The sequence below is a fragment of the Mastigoproctus giganteus genome, chromosome 8, assembly GCF_048544385.1.
Source record: "Mastigoproctus giganteus isolate SK-2022 chromosome 8, ASM4854438v1, whole genome shotgun sequence".
NCBI lineage: Eukaryota > Metazoa > Arthropoda > Arachnida > Uropygi > Thelyphonidae > Mastigoproctus > Mastigoproctus giganteus.
The window spans coordinates 200573264-200600115 of record NC_143582.1 but is presented as its reverse complement, the minus strand read 5'-3'; the positions used below and the strand labels follow the sequence as shown (position 1 = coordinate 200600115).

At 34.5% G+C, this 26852-nt stretch overlaps 1 protein-coding gene across 1 annotated transcript in view; it reads right to left on the bottom strand.

Moving 5' to 3' along the window:
* The window catches only part of sip1 (septin interacting protein 1), a 125846-nt gene that overhangs the window by 16611 nt on the left and 82383 nt on the right, over positions 1-26852 (bottom strand). Inside the window, exons 11-13 of the mRNA XM_090380029.1 lie at positions 20378-20574; positions 8685-8903; positions 541-747 (exon numbers count right to left, since the gene is read on the bottom strand). Coding sequence (XP_090236155.1) covers positions 541-747; positions 8685-8903; positions 20378-20574 — 623 coding nt within the window. The remainder of the gene's footprint in view (positions 1-540; positions 748-8684; positions 8904-20377; positions 20575-26852) is intronic.

Here is a 26852-nt window from a genome sequence, read left to right as displayed (position 1 = left end):
TGTCTATCGTATTTCTACTGTCTCTACTCACTTGCAGACCGGCATTCACTCTAACTCAAAATCGTTGTGATTGGCAGCCAATCAGTGGGAAGAGATACATCTGTCCATCATTTGCTGTTGCAAAGATCCATGGGTAAGAGTCTCTTACTGAAGTTTAACTCCACCCTTTATTATCTGTTATAATCTTACCGCTGTAACATTCGAGTTTCTCGATGAGGAAAGTAACATAAGTCACCAAAGGATACCATGGTATTATTTTATCATTCTTTTCTTATGCCTTATTTATTTTAAATCAGAAAACTTTTAATTTTATGTACAATGTATACCCACTTTTATTTTAAACATTTATATATTTTTTCTGCTTTTATATATTAGAATTTTGTCCTCTAGACAGAATATTAGATAATTTGTTACAGACTAATAAAGTTTTGTTTGAATTGTTTTTACTTCATGCTTTACTTCAATGTTGAAGTGTCTCTTACAATATTAACTTCTTGTAAGATTAACTTGTTGATTATGAAATAAAATGCTTACATTTACCTTTAATAATCGGATTATTTAATAATGAAGAGGAGAGCATTGATTTCCACCCCATGTACCACTTTGTCACTTCTTCATAGTTAGGATTATGACCAAGCCAGGCACAAAGAACTTGTAGCCATCGAGGGAAAAAATTTTTCTCTAAAAGAGTTACTAAGCATGGCTCAGGAACCATGTCTTCCCAAGCCATCACCCAATGCCACACATCTACAAAATAATAATAAGAATAAAATATGAAGAATACAAGAGAGAAACAAACATATACTAAGGAAAAATATTAAGGTTATTTTAAATGTATGGCATAGTTATTCATCGTTAACTAAGTATTAATAATGAATAAATTGTACAACTGCTTCAAAATCTTTCCTTTATTTATTATCGCACTTGTGTGTGTGTGTACAGGCTGTCTTGAACTTATGGCAGGTTATATTCCTAAGAAGGATGATATAAGCCAGTTTTTTCCCCACAGAAACAATAATATAATAGGGATTACACTTGACTAAGGGTTCGATATGCAACTTTTTATTGGTATGAATTAAAATGCTTTAAATATATTTGCATCGTTGGACAAACAAAGTCAAACTGCCAATTGTCAATCTACAGTCAGCTGGAGACCGACAAACCACACATACTGCTTGGTTTCCTTAAAACACTATCAATTGAATGCTGACCTTTCTTTTTACCAACTATTTTTTGAAAGATAAAATATTAAACCAAAGGGGGGGAAAAATGCAGATATTTAGCACGGGATGCACTGAGAACCAAACCAAGAGGATAATATGTAATGTATGCAGAACTGAAAGCAAAACTATCAGTATCATGCTATAAGCGAAAATCAGTAAGTAATACCTTTGCATTTTTATGGCTAATTACCAAGGATGAAATAAATCAAAAACGACAAAAATATACAATATAGTAGCGGAGCACATTGGGAGACAGGTTAACTGAGTGTGTATGTGTTACAACTTAAAGAAACATATCAGCCACATGCCATAAGTGCATCAAACTACAATAATTAATAACACAGGTGACAATTCACTTGTGACATAACTGAGATTTGACATAAACTGAATTGATGCAGGTTGAAGCTGCACCGAAACTAGCATACCGCTAGGTCTCTCACAGAATGTGGGGGGTAGAATTTGTAGTTTCATTACTGCATCGAAGTCTAACTATATTTATATACAGGGTGCATGACAACCAGCCTGCCAGTCCATATCATTTGTCAACCCCCCCCATGCCCCTTAAGGGGATAATCTGAGAAATGATAAAATTAAAAAATGTTGAAAAGTTGAATGTGACCAATACAATGTTGGTCCTATTTTCAACTATTGAGGAGCTACAGCCATTTATTTCAAGGCATGTGTTCAAGAAAAATAAACAAGCATATTAATCTGGTGAATTTATTGCTTCACTTAATGAAATTCATCTTATACAGTAGTAATTGTTCGAAATGGCTGCTGCCATTTTTAATGCACAACCTTGCTCATTTCAAACAAGAGTTTACTGCCAATGGAACTGTTTCAAGGTTGTTTTTGCGTATGTAAGCAGCAGGATCCAAAATACAATGCAGGAATTGTTCTGTGTGTGTGTACCTTAGTCTTGTAGTCCATCTCTTTCATAAGACTAAAAAAAATCAAATGGTCTGGAGATCTTGGTCAATGCAATGGACCAGCATGACCAATCCAGTTCAAGTTAAGCTGTAATTTGACAACAAAAATGTTGAGGCATCCCATAAGTTGAAGGAAAATCCTTAACTATGCTTCAGAGGAATACCATCCATTAAAAGTCGAAATTCATTTATCATGAAGTTCAAATAATTTCCAGCAGTTAAACATTGTTCAAAATGAAGTCCAGTCAGCTAATCTGTTTGAATAAAAATCAGCTGAAGGGATTACTGATAACACCAAATATTTACTGAGAATTGACAGTGAAGTTTGCATTCAATAGTGCCATGGAGGTTTGTGTGTGTGTGTGTGTGTGTGTGTGTGTGTGTGTGTGTGTGTGTGTGTGTGTGTGTGTGTGTGTGTGTGTGTGTGAGAGAGAGATGGACTGATTACAAAAAATGCTTATTAGAGATGAACTTTTACATTGGTTAGATTACCAATGCTACTGCTGCTTACATACGTATATACTCTAAAATGATGAAATGATTTGGAATGAGTGAGGTTGTAAAATGAAACTCTGGAGGACATTTTGAACAGTTACTATAAAGTTTGTTTCATGAATGTAGTAACAAATTCATGTGATTAATACTTCTATTTATTTTTCTTCAGCATACCTTGAAATGTCTGTAGCTCTTCAATGGTTGAAAATAAGCCCAATGTTGTTTTAACTTTTTCTTAATTGATACTGCCTTTCAATCACCCTCAAAAAGTATGGCAGAATGGTCATGAAGCACTCTGTATATTAGACACTAACTGGCAACTTTATTAGGCCTATGAGCTAATAGCATGTTGGACTGCCATTTAAGCTGAATCACAGCTCTGACACATGGTAGCATGGAGTTAACAAGGTGTTGAAAAGTAACATAAGGAATACTGTACCATTCATATAACATAACTGTCCTCGATTCCTGGAGCAATGGTAGGTAGAAGATAGTGCTGATGACCATTCCTTTCAAGGTTGTCCCACAGGTGCACAATGGGATTGAAATCCAAGGATTGGGCTTGCCGGGATAGATGCTTCAAATCTCCCTCAAGCAGCAAATACATACAGTGGTGCTCAAAAAATTGCATCACATGCAAAATTCACAGAATTTCTGTGAAATTTGGCAATATATCATATATGTTTTGTAATAGCATTACCCTATTGCATCATCCATCTCTAGCAAGCTCTCTCAGATGATGTCACGTGCCATACACGACCACATCACCCTAGTAGCAGTATAAATAGAGTGCATATGTCATGAGCCCAATATTCTGTGCTATTGAAATGGCTAAGTTTTCACAATTAATACTACGTAGGAAAATGCCTACAACAATTTTATAGCCTTAGAGAAGAAATTTGTACCCTTATGGAAATGAAAGACAGAATTGTCCCAGGACTTAATAGTGATTAGACTTGTGACCTTGCATTTCTCATTGGCATTGCATTACATTTCATTTCATTTAAATACAATGAATTTGAAATTACAATGGGAAAAGCTGTTAATTCATGAACTATATGTTCATGAATATAAATGATATTGATGATGGTATATCAGGCTTAATGTCCAAGTTTGCAGATAATACGAAGGTTGGCAGGGTTGTTAATGACAGTACACTGCTGCAACAGGATCTAGAAAAGTTGAGCAGATGGGCTGAGAAATGGCAAATGAAGTTGAACATTGACAAATGTAAAGTACTACATATGGGAAGCAGTAATCCCAGAGTAACGTATCAACTCTGTGGTACCACACTGACAGTGTTAGAGAATGAAAAGGACCTGGGGGTAATTGTGCAGGCAGATATGAAGTTTTCTGAGCAGTGCAGACGGTCTGCAAGAGTAGCTCATGGTGTCTTGTCAATGATATACAGGAATTTTTCTAGCCAGGATAAGGAGGTTGTTGTTATTTGGTTTTTAGGAGCATTAGCAACTAAGGCCATATTGCTCCAGGGATATGCGGTAGTCATTCCCTGACCTTTCCGCATCCTCCGTATTTGGTGGTCACGAGCTCGAACCCCGGTCTAATCAAGAAGTGTGTGCAATGCACTGCTGCTCCTGCCCACCTGGCTACGGAGGCGCCAGATAAGGAGGTGATTATCCCCTTGTATAAGGCAATGGTCAGATCACACCTTAAGTACTGTGTACAGGTCTGGAGGCCTCATTTTAAGAAGGATGTAGAGCTGTTGGAACGAGTACAGAGAAGGGCAACAAGATTAGTGAATGGAACAAAGGGTTGCTCTTACGAAGAAAGGCTTAAGTTTTGCAACAGTGTCTGGAGACTAGGCACCTGTGAGGTGATCTGATTGAGGTGTATAAAGCCTTGAATGGTTTGAGCATGCTCAATGCTGATGGGATTCTTCCTCTTGCTCAGAATAATCGCCTAAGAGGGCATAAATTCAAATTGAGGAAAGATAGATGTGCGTAGGATAGATGTGCGGAAGTTTGCCTTTAGCCAGCGGGTGGTTGATTGCTGGAACAAACTTCCATCTGTTGTTGTAGAAGTTGATGGCTTAAATAGATTCAAGGCAGAACTCGACAAACATTTGGAGTGAGTGGATGGGTGAATAAGGGTTTTTTTTTTTTTTTTTGTCTGATGCTATAAAAGCTTGCTTTCTTGCATCATGTGCCTTTGCTAATGCTAATGTTCACATTAAAGCAAGCCTTTTAAAGTAAAATTCTGATTTGGGAAAGACAGCTTATGAGTGGTGACACTTACCATTTCTCTATATTAGTCAATCACAAGATGTCTGAATATGTTTTCTATGCTGATGAGTTAATGGCCATTGATAAAAATTTAGTTCAAGATTTAACTAATTCAGGATGAAAGAAGTGCATATAAATCTTTTTTCAAATCCATTTAATGTACGTGTTAAGCTAGCGAGAAAGGAAGCTCAGGTGAAATTAATCGAACTTAAGAGCAATTAACTTTTCGCCATGAGACAAAAATTTCATGATTGTTCTTTATTGCAAATCTCCTAGTAGAAGACTTTCCAAAAATTGTAATTTCTAAAAATTATAAAATTTTCTAAGAAGCACACTTCAATGTTTGGGAGTACCTATAACTGTGAACAACTATTTTCTCAAATGAGAGTTAAGTCAAAAACAAGATCAAGATTGACTGACATACACTGGAAAATAATTTGCAAATTGCAATGTTAAGATTACTTCAAATATTGAAAATTTGGTTTAAAAAAAAAAAAAAAAAAAAAAAAAAATTGCAACCCCCAAAATTCTCACTAAAATTTGGTGAGAATTTTGGGGGTTGCAATTTTTATAGTCTGCCAGGCAAAAGTGAAATAGGAAAATAATTAACAATTTATTACACTATACAAGTGTACATTTAATAAAGAATGTATCATATTTTATTTATTTATAGATCTCTTTGATGTTTAATTATGGAATTCAGTAAAAAATTAGTTAGGACTGTGGCCCACAGTCATGCCTTGAAAGTCTCACATGGCCTGCAGCCAACAAAAGGTTTCCCAGGCCTGTCTTACTGTATATATATGCACGTCCTTCACACACCAAAATCAAATTTTTAGTTAACAAAATTTATTGTCTTTCTAATGGCAAACAACTCTACTGATTAGAAACTACTTCAGAAAATTTTCTGACAGGCAGAAGTAGAATTAAACATAATTCACTGTTGACAGCAGGAAAGTGCTTTAATGCAACCAACTTGACTACCTGTGAGTCACCCAAGTAGGAAACAGCAGCATACCATGGATATAAATAAAAATACAAGCGATTTTTGTCTATATTTGAAAGAGATGCTATTCCGGGATGGCAAGAAGCCACCAGCTGGTAGCTTATGGATGTAGTAAGAAAAATAAGATCAATTTAGGTTGTTTCTTTTTTTAAATGTGCTACAGTGGTGAAAGTAAAATCACTACACAGCTGTGTAGTGATTTTGATGTGTAATGCTGTGTTAAGTGATGACAGTGAAAGGGCTGAGAAAAAATACAAGGTGGACCGTAAATAAGGAAATATGTTTGACTGTAAATAACAACACTTTTAAATATATATTTTAATTAATGCTAGCACAATAGAAAGGCATACATAAGCTTCAAAACTTAAAACAAAAAAAAAAAAATCTATTCAATATGGCCACAACTTTGATCTTTACAAAATTGTAGTCTTTTGGGCACAGAGAAACATATAGCAAGGCATAATTCCTCAGAAATGTTCTCATATTCTCTGACTATTGACTGCTGCAGCTCCAGCAGCGACCTATGCTTATCACTAAATAATTTATCCCTTAAGAACACTCACTAAAAGTAATCGCAAAGTATGTTAAACCTTGTGAGCATAGTGGTATTCAATGGAACCTCATATCTGTTCTGTCAATTTCGGAACTTTTGCCTAAGAATTTGAGGACAATTTTTGCATGGTCAGCTGGTGCTCCACCCTACATAAAAAAGCAATACTTAAAATTGTTTCTGGACTGCAATAATGAAATTATTTTGTCTTTTAGCAGTCTCTTCTCTTGTTATGGTTCCCTCCAAAAAAAAAAAAAAGGTCCAAGAACAACTACCCAAATTCCAGCTCTGATTATCAAGGCAGGAGTGTTATATCCTTGTTAAAAAATAAATGGGGCTGTTAAGAGAGTAATAAAAGAGTTATGGCAATTAACAGTTCCATTTAGTTTAAATGTAGTTCCAAAACTTTAAACGATATCTGGGTTATCCTCATTTAAACTTTGTAGTGATATGTGATGATAAACCAGTATTTAAGTTCCTTCAGGATTCTATTTAAGCTTGTTTTAGATATTTTAGGTACCAAACTTTATTTTTTAAGATATTTTTCAGACTTCTTTCTATATCCGTTCTTACAAGTTCCAAATTGAAAGATATTTTTGGGACATAACATCTATCAGGTTTTGCTAGATTTTGTACTGTTCCCACTTTATCAAACTTCTTCACAATTTGCTTTATGGTCTTTACTGTGGGTAGTTTATGTTTAAAATAACTTCTTGAACTGGCATGCAATGGCTGCTCACGGTGCCTTTCCTATGGTCAGATTATTCTGAAACAATAAAAATATATATATAAACTATTTTTAAAACTTATACATATTTGCATGACCAGATATTCAAAATAGTTTCCTTACTTATAGACCACCCTCTACCAAATGAAGCATATAAATTTAGATCAAAAATGCAGAAAAATGCATGATAAAAGATCATTGACACTTTCTTCACTCTTCTGCACTGTTAGTTCTACTTAAAAAGATGATGAAACAGTACACTGTAATAATGTGATTAGCCAATCATATTGAATATGAACAATGTTAACTGTATGAAATAAATAAAATTCCATGTTGCATATATATCCAAAATAATGAAAACAAAATTACAGACTTTTAATGCAGGAGTAATTACTGGAGATTGCAATCAAAAACACAATAACAGTTCAATTTCATAATATTCAGACTGCAAATTCCTTGATACACTTAGCTACAGATAAATATATATTATCTGTCTGTAAAACAGCAACTAAAAGTTTATTGAGAACTAATAAATAGGATAAAACAAGTACAAAAATGATAAAATAAAATGATCAGAACACTATTGGTCCATGCAGCATGACCTCAATCCCCAACGTGATATCGAGATCACGTCACTACCATCAATGGTTGTAGCTCGAGTCACACCATATATCCGGATGCCATAGTGTTTTCAATCACACTAGAGGCATGTACATGCACACAACAATGTGACAAGCACCGGAATACACCTCATGTGTGCACCCTACATTTGCAGCAACAATTACCTGGTTCTGCACAGTAAATGTTCCTAGCATTGCATGCACCAACCTCATGTATGCTCTTTGTTTGTCTGGCATGACGACACCCGGCACATACTTGATTCCATGTGTAACGTATTTATGTATTTTATAGCTGAGGAAGAGACCCTTAGTCTTGAAAGCTTCTGTGCTCATTTTATTTTATTATTTTTGTACTTGTTTCATCCTATTTATTAGTTCTCAATAAACTTTAAGTTACTGTTTTCCAGACAATATATATTTATCTATCAATATGGAACCCGGAACAAGAGGTCTCTTCACCTAAACCTTGCTACAGCTCTCCCTTCTGAAAGATTTTTCTGCAACTAAAATTACTGACTTAACAGGAATACCGTTCTGCAACCAGTTATTGAATGATATACTGTAAGGCTTTCTATTCAGTATGATTCAATAATTGGGGCAGGATTTGACAGGAATCATAGGTTGACAAGTTTCAAGAAGCACACAAAGCTAAGTATAATTGTGAATATTTATTTAACTTAATATAATCACAAAATCAGTTTTGCTAAACTATTATCATCATTAATGCTAATAATGTGAGGTTAATGAAATACTTTTTTTAAGCAAGAAAGCAAACAATTATTTAGTTTCAGTTAATTGTTAATTAAGTAACATTCTTTTAACTATCATATAAATGCAAGGAATATATTCAGACAATAAAACAAATGACCATGTTATAATAATACAGCTTACCTAGATGCTGTTGATGTGGATTAATGACAAAATTTTGCAAGGCTAGAGCCAATTTAGGTAAAATGTTATTAACAACAAATGCTTCCATAATTCCCTGGGAAAATACAGGTTTCCAAGGTTCTAAAATTAATTTAGCTGAACAATCACTAGGGTGCCAGTTTGTAAGTGCTGTTGCAAGCTTATGCCTAATTGGTGCATATAATGGTTCCAGATATTCTCCTAAAATAAGGGAAAAAAAAAAAAATCTGAAATGTATCAATATTAAGTATTACAGCTTGAAACAGTTATATTTAAAATCTCAAAGAAATTTAATCAACAATTTAAATTAAATTAATAAACAGATTACCTAACACACACACACACACACACACACACACACACACACACACACACACACACACACACACACACACACACACACACACACACACACACCCCCTCAAAAGTTCCAGGACTGACCTTTTTTAACTCGTAGCCATTCATAGAATTTCTTTTATATATATGGGAAGAAGATTTACTTCCATATAAATTCTTGCTTGATAATTCCTGTTGCAATATTTGCAGCAATAAGTGAACATAAATTTTGCTTAAAACTGTAAAAAAATTCCACATAAACACCTAAATTGTTGTAAGCAGTTCACAGTGATAAAACACGTTTTTAAGTGATATGGTCTTTTTCACAATGGAAGTGAAGTGCTTAAAATGAAGCCAAGGTCCTTCCATGCAGGTTTGGATAAAAATATTGAGGGGGTCAAAGAATTTTCACAATGCAAGTGACAAGTAACAAATTGGATGCTAACAGACTACTGTAGCACAAGCAAAAACAATTGTCACTACATTTTGACTGTGGATTTGGAAAAAAGAAAATTGATTTAAAGGCTGGTTCTGAATAGCCTGACACCAGAACAAAAGCATCTGTATCATTTGTGGACCTTTTGCAAACTTCACTTAACAACATAACACCTTTGTCACTTACATTAGCACTGGAGATGAAAGTTGGGACTTCCAATATGGCCTTTCAATAAAGTAATAGAGTGTGGTGGTAAAGCCTATCACCTGCATAGAAGGAAGTTTGCGCAACAAGAACAATATTTCCAAAAATTACTTTCAAAGCAACCTCCAACAGAAGTCTGGATTTCAGCCCCAAAGATTGGTGTTTCCCAAACTGTGTTCCATGAAAAACCATAATTAATAATTTTTAAAAAAAAGCAAAAAAAAAAAATAAAAAAAAAATAATAAATTTTGCATATTTCTAGCATATGCCACTTTTGTATCATTATAATTTTTAACATTTTTTCCCTCAGTTATTAATATACTGGCTTAGACTAATAATCAAATAGACTGCAAAACACTTGATTTTGGCAGGCTTTGCATAGAGAAGTATGTGTAGAGGTAATGACATCTATGAAAAAGTAGCAATATAGTGATCTAATATGCCATTCATATGCGATTTAGCCTAGAGTACACGGGTTGAGGGAGAGGGGGAAAGCAAACCGATATCATGCATCGTTCAGTTGGATGAAACAAAGTAGCCTTCCACTGACACATTCTTGCATGTTTACACAGTGCTTGTGGTGTGGTTAGGACTGTATTCACAATCATGAGATTAGTTCTGTAGTAGTGCGGAAAACTAGTAAGCATACTGCATAACTAAACTCACTTCCTTGTATAAATATTTTTTTGATAATTATCAGTATTTCAAAATATTATTATTAAAATAAATGACCATGGATTTGTGATTGAAAAAAGAAACTATAAAACCAGAAGCAAATACTTCTAGTAGTGCAACTGTGGTCGATGAAAATGAACACAATATTGTCACACTTCAAAGTGAGGATGAACAATTGCAGCCTTTTGTTCCCCAAAAATCAGAAGTGAAAAAACACATAAGTATGATGACAGTTATTTGAATTTCGGCTTTACATGTGTTGGAAATAAAGATGCTCCTGATGCACAGTGCATCATATGTAGTAAAATATTAGCAAACAGTTCTTTGATTCCAGCTAAACTTGTGTTCCGTAAGTGTTTTGCAAATATATTATGAGATGAAAAGTGTTCCGTGACTTAAAAAGTTTGGGAAACAATGCCATAGATGATTGTAGGAATTTCTAAAGGCCTCTTCAATTAAACTTGTATGTCGTGTGGGCTGAAGCACAACACAAGTTATTCTGGGTTTCTCAGTCTGCACAGTATGCAAATCAACCCCTGAATATTCACTGGTACAGATATACCACATTATAGTGCCTTATGAACCAAGTTGATGCTAATGCACCAACAAATCAACAAAAACCTCCAGCAACAATGGCAACATCCCCTCCAAAACAGCTATACTTTTCATGTGGTTGAATTAAAAATAGTAGAGGAAGAAGGAGATCCAGAAGTTATGATAAATGTGGACACAAAGTTCTCTGAGGTAGTGCAGACAGGTGTATAGGAAGGCTCATGGAGAACTCTGTATTCACATTTATCATAACTCCCAGACCACACTTAGAATATCATGCGAAAGTATGGAATATGTACTAAAAAAAAAAAAAAGACAACGAGCTTCTTGAAACGGTCATTTGTTGTCATTTGTCATTTGGTTTTTAAGAGCATTAGCAACTAAGGCCATATTGCTCCGGAGATATGCGGTGGTCATTCCCTGACCTTTCCGCATCCTCCGTATTTGGTGGTCATGGGCTTGAACCCCGGTCTAATCAAGAAGCGTGTGCTACACACTGCTGCTCCTGCCCACCTGGCTAGGAGGCGCCCATGAAAGGGTCCAAAGACAGGCAATCTACTCAGTGAGATCTACAAAGGGGTGCCTGTATGAGGAAAGGCTTCTTATATGTGGGCTACAGAGTTTGGTAACCTGACAGAGGTCTATAAGGCTGAGAGGGAATAGTAAAATGAATGAAGGCAAAATTTTAAGTTTATAAATGATTCCAGAACTAGCAACCATAAATTTAAACAATGGAGAAAGAAGTTTAGGCTATAAACCACTAACATACCTCTGTTAGTAGTGGGGGTGACAGCTTGGGGAAATTCATAGGTCAGCTGGATGGAGGGATTTGGGCAGGTGATATTAACGGGAATACTCTCCAATCCTGCCATCATGGTGGACCCAAAAGTTAAAATCAGTTAGAAAAAATAAAAAATATTATAGAAACTTTTGATGAATAAAATTAATAAATTCTTATTGGAACATGAAGAAAAGTGAAAGATGGCTCAGATATGTGTGAACGAGACTAAAGAACAATCTTAGGAAGATTTTGGGAAAGATATGGAAAAAAATAAAATAACAGAACGTTTTGAAATTCAGTCAAAGCCACAGGACAGGGAGAAGGACCATAATTAACTGATAACGGTTAAAGTTAAAATAGAATTGAAGAATATTTTTGAAGTATGGAGTAAATGAGGGAGTTGAAGACATCACTAAAAAAGAGGAAAAGATTGAAATCGAGAAAATGTCTGTTACTCTCTTACTCAGGAAGAAATCATGGAACATATTCAGCTGGTATAAATGAAATTATACTGGAAATACCATAGCAGATGACAGCAGTTACTAATATCCAGAGGCTGTTATCAGATGAACAAATTCCAGAAGATTAGACAGTCAACCTGTAACAATATATAAATGAGAAAATAAAGTTGAATGTGGAAATTACAGAGGAATTGCACTCCTCTACCAAGTAAAATGTATACAAGTATCTTAGAGAATAGGGTTAAGTGTGTAGTTGAATGTAACCTCGGGGAAGAAAAGGATAAGGAGGTTTTAGGAACACAGGATGGAAGGATCAAATATTTGCACTAAGATAAATGATCGTAGAAAAGTCATGGAAACAGAATAGGAACCTTTATGTAGCATGTGATCTTCAAAAAGCATACAAAGTATCTAGTTCTCTGCTTTTTAAACTTTTATAAGAATATAGCTTTAATAATCTTTGAAGGAGAATGAAAAGTTTGTACAAAAACAGTTTAAGGTTAAACTTGGAGTAAGGCACAGCTGCACCTTATTGCCACTTCTTTTTATAATTTTCCTATTATTTAATAAAATTTGATGTGGTAGATGTAAAAATTGCTTCATTATTACATTCAGATGATACTATGCTATTAAAATGTGGCTATCAATATCTTCAAGAGTCCCTGAATAAATTGGGATAGAGGTTGTAGAGAATTTAGCAAAAAATTAATTAGAAAAAGAAAGTTATGAAAGTTGGGAAAGGAAGAGACAAGGAACTGGAGTATAGAGTAAATAGCAAAAACTTTAAACAAGTTACAGTTAAATTTCGTTAATACAAACTCGGTTTATACAAATTACTCGTTTATATGAAGCACATACCATTCCCCTGCAAAAGGATAAGCTTTTCTATGTAAACATTCGTTTATTACAAAATTCAGTTAATATGTATTACAAAGTTCTTTTTCACCCCGTGAGAAATAAATATTGTCATTTTGTATGTTTAATACAAATCTTGGCAGAGCGATCCGATTATTGCTCTCGGCCACCTAGCTCCCCTACTTCCCAAAGGATGGCACTGACTTGTTAGAAATTAATTTTGGGTAAACAAAAGCAATTTATGGTAGCTACAACGTCAAGTGCATTCTGAAAAACATCTTTCTGAAGGATGAGCTGATAAGCTATTCTTTTGTTAATTGCATGGATAATGCAATTAACAAAAGAATAAAAAGTTTTTCTAAGTTGTTTACATGCACTTCCCTGCTCTCCATGGGAATAAGGTCAGTCGCAATTGTTACTCCAGTTCAAAGAGTCTTTTGCTATAGTATACAGCAACTATTTTTTGTGCCATTTTATCTAAGTTGATGTCTTTTTTGGAACTTGTGTCTTTAAATTAATTTAAAATTTGTTTATATTAAATCTTATCTAGCAGTGGGGTGTGTTCAAGGAGTGGTGACATGCATTCCATAACCTCTCCTACCCAAATGCCAACCTCACCTTCTAGGGGCAAACTGACCCGTTTCCACAGATGAGGCTCTGGCGACCAAGTCACAGCGGTATAACTGTCCCATCACATACAAAGGAAATGCTGTACCTGAAGCCTGTCTAGAGGCTATAAGGTGGCAGCCCCACCACTAGACTTACCCCACGAAAGGCTGGTAACCTATCTGGGGGACATTCTAAATACTCGAAATAAACTCAAGGGGAAAAAACTGGACAGATCTCAAAGGTAATGACCTAGGCAATGGATATAGGACTACGATTAAGGAACTTAAAGTAGCAACTTGGAACGTTAGGGGAATAAATCACAAATTAGATGAATTGACCATGGAACTAGAAAATAGAAATATTGACATAGCAGTCATTACCGAAACAATAAACAAGAACAAAGAATCCAAAGAAATAGGTAACTTCATAATGATATACTCCAGCGTACCAAGTGAAATGTGGGCATCATCGGGAGTTGCTGTTATAATAAAGAATGGGAAAACAAAATATTAGACTACTCTTGGGTATCATCCAGAATATTGAAATTAAGACTAAAAATTCTATCTTATACAATAACAACCATTCGCATCTACGCACCAGTAGAAGGCAACATTGATGAAACCACAGCATTTTATGATGAATTACAACAGATCATAGACCAAACTAACAAAAACGAGTATCTCATACTAGCAGGAGATTTTAATGCAAGGGTTGGTGCTCAATCAGTAGACAAATGTATAGGATCAGAAGGCGAACCTGTGGTCAACAATAATGGAAGATACCTGACAGACTTCTGCATTTTTAATAAACTTTTACAAATACTTTTTTCAGACACAAGAATATCCATATATTCACATGGGAAGCAAGAAACACAAAGTCTATAATAGATTATATTATTATTAATGAAATTTTAAATGACAAAATTAGAGACACTAGAGTATTCAGAGGCAGTGAAATTGACAGTGATCACTACCTAGTAGAAAGAACTTTCAAAATAAAAAGAAATTATCTTAATAAAAAGAAGAAAATACCAACAAAAACTACTAAGAAATTAAAAATACATTTGTTGGAAGACGAAAGCACTAAATTCCTGTATGAAAGTCGATTGAAAGATAAACTCAAATCAGATGAAAGTGATAATGTTGAGGAAATCTAGTCAAACATGAAAAAATCAATTCTGGGAGCTGCTGAAGAAAGTCTTGGATATAAACCTATAAAAAATAAAAACTAGCTAAGAACTTGGAATGAAGAATTGAAACAAACCACCAATGAGAAAGAAAAAGACCTATAAACTGTTCCTACAAACTAAAGACTTACATCTACACATAAAATATAAAAAGCTTAGAGCAGAAGTCAGAAAACTAACCAGAAGAATCCAACGAGATGACTGGGATAAATTTGTTAAATCTTTAGAACGTGATATCACGGGCCCACAGAGAAGAGGTTTTAAAATTTTTAAGAAATTACAACTAGACACAAATGATCAAATAAAAACCAACCCCATCTCCCAAGCAGAATGTAAGCAACACTATTCCAAACTATGGTATAACTCAGGCACTAGGGAATTGGAAGATGAATCTGTGATAACCAAAGATGAAGAATAGTAATCAATTTACACAAAAAAGGCTCCAGAAATAACCATAACAACTACAGAGGGATAACACTGCTGTCAACTGCTGCAAAGCTATACTCTAATATACTAAAGAATAAACTTAATAAATACAGTGAACAATTCTTAGAAGAAGAACAATGTGGGTTCAGAAAAGGGAGAAGCACAATAGATGCCATTTTCTCACTACAACAAATTTTGGAGAAAAGAACAGAATTCAATCTACCAACATTTCTGCTCTTTATTGATTATGAAAAAGCATATGACAATGTAAACCGGGAAAAACTTTGGCAGATTCTACGTGAAGAAAATATACCAACCCAACTCCGGAAAGTGATCCAAAGCCTATATAAAAACTCAAAAGTCTGTATAAAATATTCTAATGGCCAACTATCAGACCCAATTAACACCAATAAAGGAGTGAAACAAGGATGTGGACTATCACCAAATTTATTTAATATCTACATCAATTAAATTCTTAAAGAATGGAAACAAACAATTAACAACAGAATACAGTTGAACAACAGGAATAAAATCCAAACTATATTATATGCTGATGATCAAGTTATAATTGCAAAATCCGAAGATGAACTACAGATAGCAGCAAATGAACTTAATAAAATAGGTAAAAAGTACGAGATGAAAATCTCCACCTCAAAAACAAAATCAATGGGATTATGTGGAAAAAACATACAATGAATCAAAATTGTTATTGATGATAAAATAATAGAACAAATATCTGACTTCACCTATTTGGGAAATTTAATATCAAATGAAGGGAAAGACATCCACACTAAACTACAAAAGGCCTGACATAGCCGAGTGGTCAGAAACGAGAGTGCATAGCACGCATTCCTTGAGTGAAATGGGGTTCAAGCCCCTGACTACTAAATACGATATATATTTGTATTGACGATTTATTGTAAACTCTACTGACTTGGTTGTCGTGCCGGAGTATAAACAGAAAATTTAAAAATATAATAAAATGAATGGAACGATTAAACGCCGCTTCGGAAAACAAATGACAACTGAAACAAAATTACGACTGCACAACATCACTTCAAAACCAGCCCTCTTCTACAGTTGCCAGACTTGGGTCATAAATAAGAAATATGCACACAAACTAGAAGCATCACAAATGAGATTTTTAAGACCATTATTAGACTTTACAAGACTAGACTACCAAAGAAATTTAGATATCTGCGAGAAATTAAAAGTAGATAACATAATAAATGACATAAAACGGTATCAGGAAAAATGGATCAGCCACATAGAAAGAATGAACCCAGACCGGATCCCAAAATTAGCCTTTAACTACAAACCTACAGGCAAGAGAAATGTTGGTCGACCAAGACAACGATGGCGAGATCAAAACCACCTCCAAGAGCTACAACGGAACAGGTCTTAAAAGACCTAAGCCAGACCAAGTTCATGATGATGATCTAGCAGTGTTATGGCGACAAAACGTAGACGGACAGAATTCAGCCTGGAAATTAAACTAAAAATTATACAAGAGGCTGATAGGATGGAAAGAAGCAAAATGGACATTGCAAAGGAATACAACATCCCTTTACCTACTTTATCTAAAATACTGAAAAAGACTTGAGAAGTGCATGACACTGGAGCAGCGATGAAAAACAGGAAATGAATTCGTGGTGCAAAACACGAGGAGCTTGAAACAAAACTTTTCGAGTTGTACCAACAAATACGTGCATCTAATTTGCCAATATCAGATCCGATTTTGCAAAAGGCAAATTATCTAGCTCAGCAACATGGGATGATTAGCGACTTCAAATGCAGCAGTGGCTGGCTCCAAATATTTAAAGACAGGAATAACTTGGTTTCGGGAAATGTTTGCGGTGAGTCTTGAGTCTGGATTAATCGACAAAGAAAAGGCTACTGACTGGTTGTATTCTGTACGGTCCATCCATGAAAAATATGAGGCAAAGGATATTTTTAATCTTGACGAGACGGGTTTATTTTATAATTTACTGCCAAACAAAACATTTGCTGTTCGAGGAGAGTCTTGTCATGGTGGAAAATTAAGTAAACAAAGACTCACTGTTCTGTTACGCTGCAATTCAGATGGCAGTACAAAACTATGCCCACTTGTGATTGGTAAGTTTTCCAAGCCAAGATGTTTTAAAGCAGTTAACCAACTTCCCTGTGATTATGAGGCCAATAAAAGTGCTTGGCTTACAGGGCTTCAGAAAAAAAGAACAATTTGATGATTCTAGACCATTGTAGCAATAGTCAAAGCAGTGCAAAACCTTGGCAACCTGTTGCAAAGGTAATCACAACATGAGATATAATTAAACAATGCATGCAAACTACCTGGGTAGTAGAAATGATGGAAGTGTACTGCCCATGCACAAACAACCATTTCATACTCGTAGACATTTAGTCAAGAAATATTTTTAGATTAAACAATGCACAGTATCAAGCATCTCTCATATTGCGGAGTTATACTTCATAACCAGGTTGTCACTACCTAGGTAGTAGAAATGATGGAAGTGCATTATCCATGCATAAACAACCTTTTCAACTCTTCACTTGTTTTGATTTTTTGTCTGGCCCAGAGCTGGCTCTAAAATATGAATTTCCTGTTCAAGAATTACTTGTGGAGCCCTGCTCAAAATATACTTCTAGGTCCTGGGGTCCTGTGCAAAACTTACACAGGGTGTTTTTGTAATAGTAATCTTTTAATTTTTTATTTTTTAAAATTTTAGAGTAACTAAGAAATAATTAATTTAATTTATAAGCTATTAAAGTGAAAATAAAATATTTTCATATTATGTAAATTATTAAATCTGTTTCCATTATTATTAAAGATATTTATAGCATGTAAATTATTTGCATAAAAATATTTTTTTTATAAATATTAATTTCTTAAAAATTATCTTAAAAATTTCTTAAAAAGTACAGTGATAAGGAATAAAAAATGTATTTTTAAATATTACACATTTATAATATCACTTTAGTAAATAATATGATATAATAATAATGACTTGTTATTCTTTATAGCAATTTTAATATTTTACAAAACACAGTGCTGCTACGACCCTGTGCTGTGTAAGCGAAATCAAATTTGCCACCCCAAAATATTTGGATTAAAAAAATAAAATAAGGCATAAATAATTATTATTAATTTATTGAAAAAGAAAAGAATTACAACATATCTCATATATAATATAATGAAACAACAAACAAAAATCATTATAAAAATTACTTACCTTGAGAAAAAATTGAAATATATGGTATAAACAAACGATCTTATAACTGCGAAATATAAATATGAAACAGATCCAGATAATAAGAAAATTAACGCGTCTGCAATTTCATGTACTGTATTTATTTCAAATGAATTATTTGCCTGCTGTGTTGAATACTGGTAAACGTTAACCAATCAGATGACAAGCGTAACTTCTGGGTATGTGGGACAGGTGGTTGGATAAATTTTACCAATACCACTAAGTTGCAGAATGGTTAATTTCAAATTAGTTAATCATTTTCAGTTAATTCATGCTTAGCAGCAAGCACTAATTGCCTCAATTGCCTGAAGGCCAGAGGTGCGAACAATGCGTTAAGTCTCTTGTAATCCGTTATTTAAATACAAATTTTCTTCGTTCTATGGAAATATTTTAAATGTTTGATATCAGACAAAACATATATATTGAGAATGAAGTATACGCTCAGAGTAATTTTAAAGTCAATTTGTGCAAGTGCTCTTGGAGTGACAATAATGTGGGTAACTAGACATTTAGACAGTGGTAGGCTCATTGATAGAAATGCAGAAAAGGCACAAACGATATTATTATTTAGACCATTTGTGTGCAGGGCCCTGTTCAACAAGCTTGTGGCCAGTGCTGGTCTGGCCAAGTGAAATTTCAGTTCGAAAAATAAAAGGAAGTCTAACAATGCTAGTCCAGAGAATAACAACTTCATCCTATGCATGCCTGGAGGCATACATAGGATGAAGTTGTTAATATATGTATGTATGTATATTGAAGGATAGAATGATAGAGCATGTGGAGCAGAGAACACCATCTTAGTCCAGTGAATAGGGAGGTATGGCAGCAATTCCTAGTCGTTGATGCATTTCAGTCACTATAATTGCTCATATACGAGAAATCACAAAAGACTTCTGTTAATCTGAACTTTTGGAACATAGCCCACCATTATTATTCCAATAGCAATCCAGAAGGGTTATTGTCATCAACTTTCCATCTGATGGAACTGTTTTTGCCTTATTTGGATATGGAGAACTCTGATGTTTCCACTGTTTGGACTGCTGCTCTGACTCAGGTTAACAGTGGCGGATCCATGTATTCCATGCTTAAAATCTTGCTAAAATTTTTTCTTGTTCTGCTTTGGAACATACCAACAATTCTGAGGAATTGTTGGTATGTTCATTACCCATGCATAAACAACTTTTTCAATTCTGAGGAAGTGTACACTGACCACGTTTTTGATCATGTCAGAAGCTGTCGGACCCATCTTGCAAAAACTTCTGATAAACCTAATCTCTTTGTTAGAATGTTTAGCACCCTTCCATATGAGATGCCTATAGCCATTAAATCCTAACAACAACAAAGTGTAAAAGATATAAATACAAAGTATGTCACTTTGTATTTACATCCTTTTAATGGATGTAACAGTAATGGATTTACATCCTCTTAATAGATGTAACAGTAATGGATTTACATCCTCTTAATAGATGTAAATCCATTACTATTACAGTTTTACATTTTCTTTACACATAACATGTTTCTTTCCATCACCTAAACAATTACTTTTCTGCTTGATATAATTCAAAGTAGCAGGACAATCATGATAATCTAGGAAATTACAACTCAGGGATAATTCAGCAGTCTAAAAACTATTTTCACAATCAAGTTCTCACTGCATGTAACATCACGCAGTGAGAACACAATCTTTTCAAATAAAGGATTACTGATCTGCCAGACTTTCTAGGAAGAAGTCTCAAAAGTGTAAATATTTAATTACTTTTATGTGATTGCATTACCAAAGAATAAGCTATAAATGACAATCAAGTTTCTATCATGCACCTAAAGAGAATAGGGGAATTTTGAAAGTTGTAAGAAAAAACAAGTATCACAAAATGCTGTAGTTAAGAAATCATAATATAATACTCACCCATAAGAGGAAGCCAAGGATGTAACCATGAATGAATGGGAAGAGTGTCAGTTACAGGATTCCAATTTTCAACTTCTTTTTGTAGGAAAGGAAAAATCAGTTGTTCCTGTATGTTATGAAGTATCCATGGAGGAAGAAAGGGCATCCATCCTTCCAATAATTCAATTAGGGGATCACACTGTCTTGCATTCCAACATCTGTGGGGCAAAATTAAACACTGAGTGACAGGTACATGTTTAAATATTTACACACACACACACACACATTTATATATCGTCAAGCAATCTCATTAATAAATAAGTTTGTGAGGTCATAGACAGAACTGCTGCTCAGCAACTTGATCAATAACTGTTAGTTATAATTAGGATATAACCCATTAGATATGACATATATCACAAAATTTGATTATAAATTAATCATCCAACCATATAGTGCATTGTTGATCAATATTGGGAAATTCATTGTTTTGGTAAGGTATAACAAAATTTCTTGTGGGTACACAACCAATTGCCATTTATTTTTGCTTTATTCCTGAAATTTTAGAAAGGTGCTATATTACTTATGTGCAACAAGAATTTTTCACCTGTTTCTTCAATCTCATTATAACTGTGTTTAACTCTTTTTAATTTATTTTATTTTTCCACTTTCCACCAAAATGAAAATATATATAATTCCAGAATGTTGCCTCCGAATTTAACAGAAATAAGTAATTAACACATGTCAGCAATGGGAACATTATGCATGTTATTATGAATTTACAAAAAATTTTTCTTTGCTTATACAATAATCCCTCCCCAGCCACTAGAGATAAGGCAGATGCATAATTTGCACACCAAAATTTTATGGCTGTGCTAATTTTTTTTTTTTTTTTTTTTTTTTTTTATGTATACGTGGTTCAGTCCCATCTTCTTAAACAAAGGAAGATGACAATTACTGCTCCTGCCTTTGTAGATTATGGGGATAAGTTAATTGGATAGTGCAGAGGGAGGAAATTTCTTTATGCTCTATTCCAATGAATTGCAAACTTTCATCACTCAAGTCACACTAAGAGTTAAAAGATGACTTTCTCCACTTCAGGTAAAAAATTCTTGTGAATCACACCTTGTTTGCTGAAAAATGTGATCAACATTGCCTTGATTCTAGACTTTTTTAAAAGAAACCTTCTGGTCCTTGGTGATTTTGAAGTCCACTGCATGTTCTAATGCTTCATCTCTGGGTCATACTGAAAAACCCAATACTCATCTCCAGTGACAATGCATTCTAGGAAATTAGGATTGTCTTGACAAGTCTGGATGAAGTCTTTGCATGATGATACTCTTTGTTGCCTCTGCTCATCTGCAAGGCTATTGGACACAAATTTTGCACAGACCTTCCTTTTCCTTAAATCTTTATGCAGAATTTGAAGAATTGTCTCCTTATTCATATTCAACTCATCAGCCATCATTCTGAGAGTCTAATGACGATCTCTTGCCACTATTTTCAAACTTTTGCAACTCTGTCCTCATTTCAAGAGGTTTATTGATGCCCACTTTTTTGGGTCAACCTCACATCTGTCTTTGAACCACTTATTACCAATCAATTTTGTTCCATTGCAAAATAGTGATACAGAATGTTAATGTAAAACCAAAATTAATTTATTCTGTTTCTTTTTGACAAATCTGAAAACGTATAACAACAAACAATTCTAGCAACTTCTGCATTTTAGCACTGCACATTTAAGTTTTTGAAAGAATTTAATATCTAAATAACTAGGCTTACATTTTATCCGTATGAAGAATACGCCTTGAAACACAGATTCCGATCTGCAATGATACCAATGAGTAATAACATTAAATAGTATCATGGAGAGGCCTCCGTAGCCGAGTGGGCAGGAGCGAGAGTGCAGTAACACACGCTCCTTGAGTAGACCGGGGTTCAAGCCCCTGACTGCTGAATACGGTCGATCTGCCAACCCGCACTGGACCAGCGTGGCAGATTATGGTTCATTTCCCTCAGCATGAATTGTTGAGGAGGCTTCCATCCTGCAGTGGGTTGATAATGGCTGCACTTTACTTTTAGTATCATGGACCGGATGGTAAATGCTACATCTGGCACAGCTTCAATGAAGTTTATTGCCCTGACTGTATTCAATAAGTTTCCATTGGAAACTTTACTGTTGATTGTCACTTATTTTTGGATGGATAATGAGCAAAAGAGTGGGCAAAATACATTTTGAAAATGGTACTGTTAATGGTGATTACCACAAAAAAAAAAAAAAAAAGCATCTTCTGCCTCTCATCAGATATCTCTTTCAAGAAACAGAAAATTGTTTACATGATTCTGGCGTTCACATAAGGTTAGTACAACATTACATAATCTTTTAATACAATTTCTAGTATGCTAATTTTAACTTGTTTCAACAAACACCAACTGTTTTATTATTTTTTAAAATTAACTAAAGTGAAGAAGTTCATGCAAGACTGCAATATCTGATCCTTATCACAGCCAGGAAATAGTTCTAATTTAAATTTACTGAAAACTGCTGGAATGTTATGGGAGCGGAAACTGCAAGCCATCAAGCAAGAAACCATTGCAAGAAACCATTATTCATGTCTGGTACTATGAACTAATCGTATTGTGTATTAAACCTGATATACCACATGGCTGACAGGTGCAAGGCAGTAATTAAAGTTCGTGGTGGGCAACAAAATACTAATATCTGTTACAGAAGACCTAATGGTATCACAGCTATATTTGTCTGCTTCTGGTATATTTCTTCCATCTTATTTACATAATGTTAATTTCAAACTCTGGTCACAATGAAAAGGTATTCATATTGCCTGCAATGTATTTCTGTAATTATTTGTAAATACAGTGGATTCCAGTTATTTGGATCACATCGGGACTAGTGCATTTTGGCCCGATTAAGCGGCTGCCCCAATTATGCAAAGTTTCACGTAACTAGTTAAAAATACAGTGGACCCCTGCTTTACAACTGATTCCTTGTACAATCAAACCACACTATGATGGACTCACCATAGTAAAGTACTGTTCACTATACGATATGTAATGAGTGTCGGTCACTGTGATCATGTTTGTGAATTGAATTTTAATTCTATTAAAATTCAATATATAATATTCAATATTCAATATTATAATTAAACGTTGATTCTAATAAGCAAAAATAGGAATAATATTATCCACAGGCTATAAAAGTAAAGATATATTAAGCACAAATTTACACTTTATTACCTTACCAATTAAAAAATTAAATGATATGTGAAAATTGGAAGAATATTTTCCACAGGTTAGCAAAATAAAAATAAATTTAGGTTCACATGCATAGCTTAATTAATATTTACTGTAATATGTACATACTAACTAATTGATATGTCTGTTCACTGACATTTGAGGGAGGGGTTAAAATTTAAAATAGCAAAAAAGATAAGCAATTAATAACAAAGAACATGGCCTGCAAAAATTGCAACTAACACGATATGTGCAAGTGAGAATGGAGTAACAAGTTATGAAGTTTAAAAAATAGGAATGAAGAGAAGATTCTGAAAATTTTTTTGTTTTTTATATGATTGAAGATTTTTATTTCATGGAAGGGGAAACACATTTCACCATAATAATGTAAAAATCCACAGAATTCCAGCTATCGGTATTATCGCAAATTCAATAAGATTAAGTTTACTATCCGTTACTTCCTGGAAACTGCTAATTGTTTTTATTGTTTTATTGTTGTGACCACCAGAAATCTGACAGGACCACGCAGTATGGTCGGTGGCAATCGTAGGGTAATCTCGAGTGCTGCGGTCTTCTGTCCCGATTAAACAGCATGTTGTCCCAATTAAGTGAAGAAAACCCTGGCTATTTTCTTGATTAGGTTCTGTTCTTTAAGATTTGTCCCAAATAACTGGTGGCCCAGATAACCGGAATCAACTGTGATATGTTTAATTAAAGAAAAATTGTTTTTTCTTCAATTTTTTTACTTGTCAATAAAATGTACAATCATTTTAAATCGGTGTATGACAAATTTGGGGCTGTATTAATTTAATTGTAATACTTGTTTTGGGAGAAAATTACAGTGATGCAATTTATGTGATGACTACCACTGTGTGGCTTCCATAGCTGAGTGATCAAGAGTGGGAGGGCAGTAGCACATGCTCTTTGAGTAGACTAGGGTTCGAGCCCCTGACTGCTAAATATAATCAATCTGCCAATCCGCATTGAATCAGTGTGGCAGATTATGGTCCATTTCCTTCAACATGAATTGTTGAGGAGGCTTCCATCCTGCAGTGGGTTGATAATGGCTGCAGCTTACTTTTTACCACTGTGTGTATAAGTACGGCACTTATAGTGGACGGCACTTATTGAGATCACTTTGCAATCGGGATTTTGCACTTTTTAATTTGCACTATTTCTTTGAGAAAGTAATCTATAACAATGAAACTGTTATGTTTCATTGTTATAGATTATTGTTAATAGATTGTTGGAAATTGATACATACCATGAAAAACAAATAAATAAAATATTAAAATCAAGAATTAGAAAAGGTTAATCTCTACTGTAAAAGAGTCAGACTGGTGGATCCTACTTCTATCCTACTCCTACTACAGTAGGAGTAGGATACAATACTTTCGTGAAGTACGACACACATAACCATATGAACTGTACAACCACATAACAGCAGTAACTGGAAATGCAACATGTTGGAGTTTATGAACAAATCTGGACGTTGGGTAATCACTTTCATTGCACATGTGTAAACTGAGATAAAGTGAAAAAAAAAAAAAAAAAAAAGTAATAACATAAAATGTGATTAAAATTAATGTAATTTTCATTTTTTTTATACATTAGAGTGGGACTGCATAAAAGTGATAACATTATCCATGATCACAATAAGTGGCATAGCATGCACTGCATATTAGTATTAGCAGTGGCATATGATGAAGAAAGCAAGCTTATACACATCAGCCAAAAAAAAAAAAAAAATCCCATTTCACCAATCCATTCACTCCAAAAGTCTGTCCAGTTCTTCCTTGAATTTATTTAAGCTATCACCTTCAACAATGACAGATGAAATTTGTTCCAGCAATCAACCACTTGCTGGCTAAAGGCAAATTTCCACACATCTATTCTGCAACTGTCTTTCCTTAATTATTTGTAAATATTTGTACGATAGAATGAATTAATGTCCCCTCAAGTGTGTAATCTGAGCAAGATGAACAATTCCATCAGCATTGAGCTTAAAATACATCAATCAGATCACCTCCCAGGTGCCTAGTCTCCAGACGCCACAATTTGCAGAACTGAAGTCCTCCTTTCCCTTACCAATCTCATCCTTCCCTGTACTCATTTCGGCAGCTCTATATCCTTCCTAAAATCAGGCCTCCAGACCTGTATGCAGTACTCAAGATGTGCCTGACAATTGCCTTATACAAAGGGATAATCACCTTATCCCTACTAGCAAAGTTCCTGTATATCATTGACCCCATGAGCTGTTCGGGCAACCTGTTTGCATTGCTCTGAAATTTCATATTTGACCGCACTTCATATTTTACCCCCAGGTCTTTTTCATTCTACACTACCCTGAGTGTAGTACTGCACAGTTGGTACATTACTCTAGGGCAGCGGTTCCCAACCTTTTTTGACTAGCAAACCCCTTTCAACATAATATTTTTATCACAAACCTCCTAAGCCTATATTCTCTGAAATCATATAAGAGTACTGAATTTTTATTATAAAATATTTCCAGTACTATGTTTTTATAAGCAACATTGCGTAATAATAAAAATTATTATTAAATATTATCTTTACTTTGTAAAGCAGTTATTAATCAGTCCAAACTAGATTTTTGAACAGGCTACGAGTAGAAAACTTGCTTCTTGTCCAAATGGTAGCCGAGCATTCTGGTCTCTTTCCAAAGCTATTGGTCGCAATTTTTGTCCATCTCTGTTCCCACCTCTGTCAAAAATAAAGCTGCTAGCATCCTATTTTTCTTCCAATTCATGTATTGATGATATTGGTAAATCACCTCAAACCATTCCCAGTACACTCCAGTCAATGAATCCTGTGGTATTCTGTCAAAAGGATGTCAGAAGGATTTTGATGAATCTGATGATACGAAAGCTCCAGGTCCTAATGGTATTTCTCCACTTCTTCTCAAAACCTGTGCCCTTGAACTTGCTCCTGTTTTGTGTCGTCTTGTTTCACTTTCTTATTCTAAAGGTGTTTTTGCTTCTGCTTGGAAATTTGCTTATATCAGCCAGCTCCTAAAAAAGGGTAACAAATCCCTTCCATCCAATTATCGTCCCATTGCGATTACTTCTACTCTTTCCAAAGTAATGGAGAAATCAATTAACTGCCAACTCTTAAACTATCTGTCTTTTCCCACTCAACCAACCCTTTAACCATAGCAGCAACTTGCCCTTGATGTCATACTGCTCCAATTTGTACAGCAGTCATTTTATGTGCAACAAGATCAAATGCT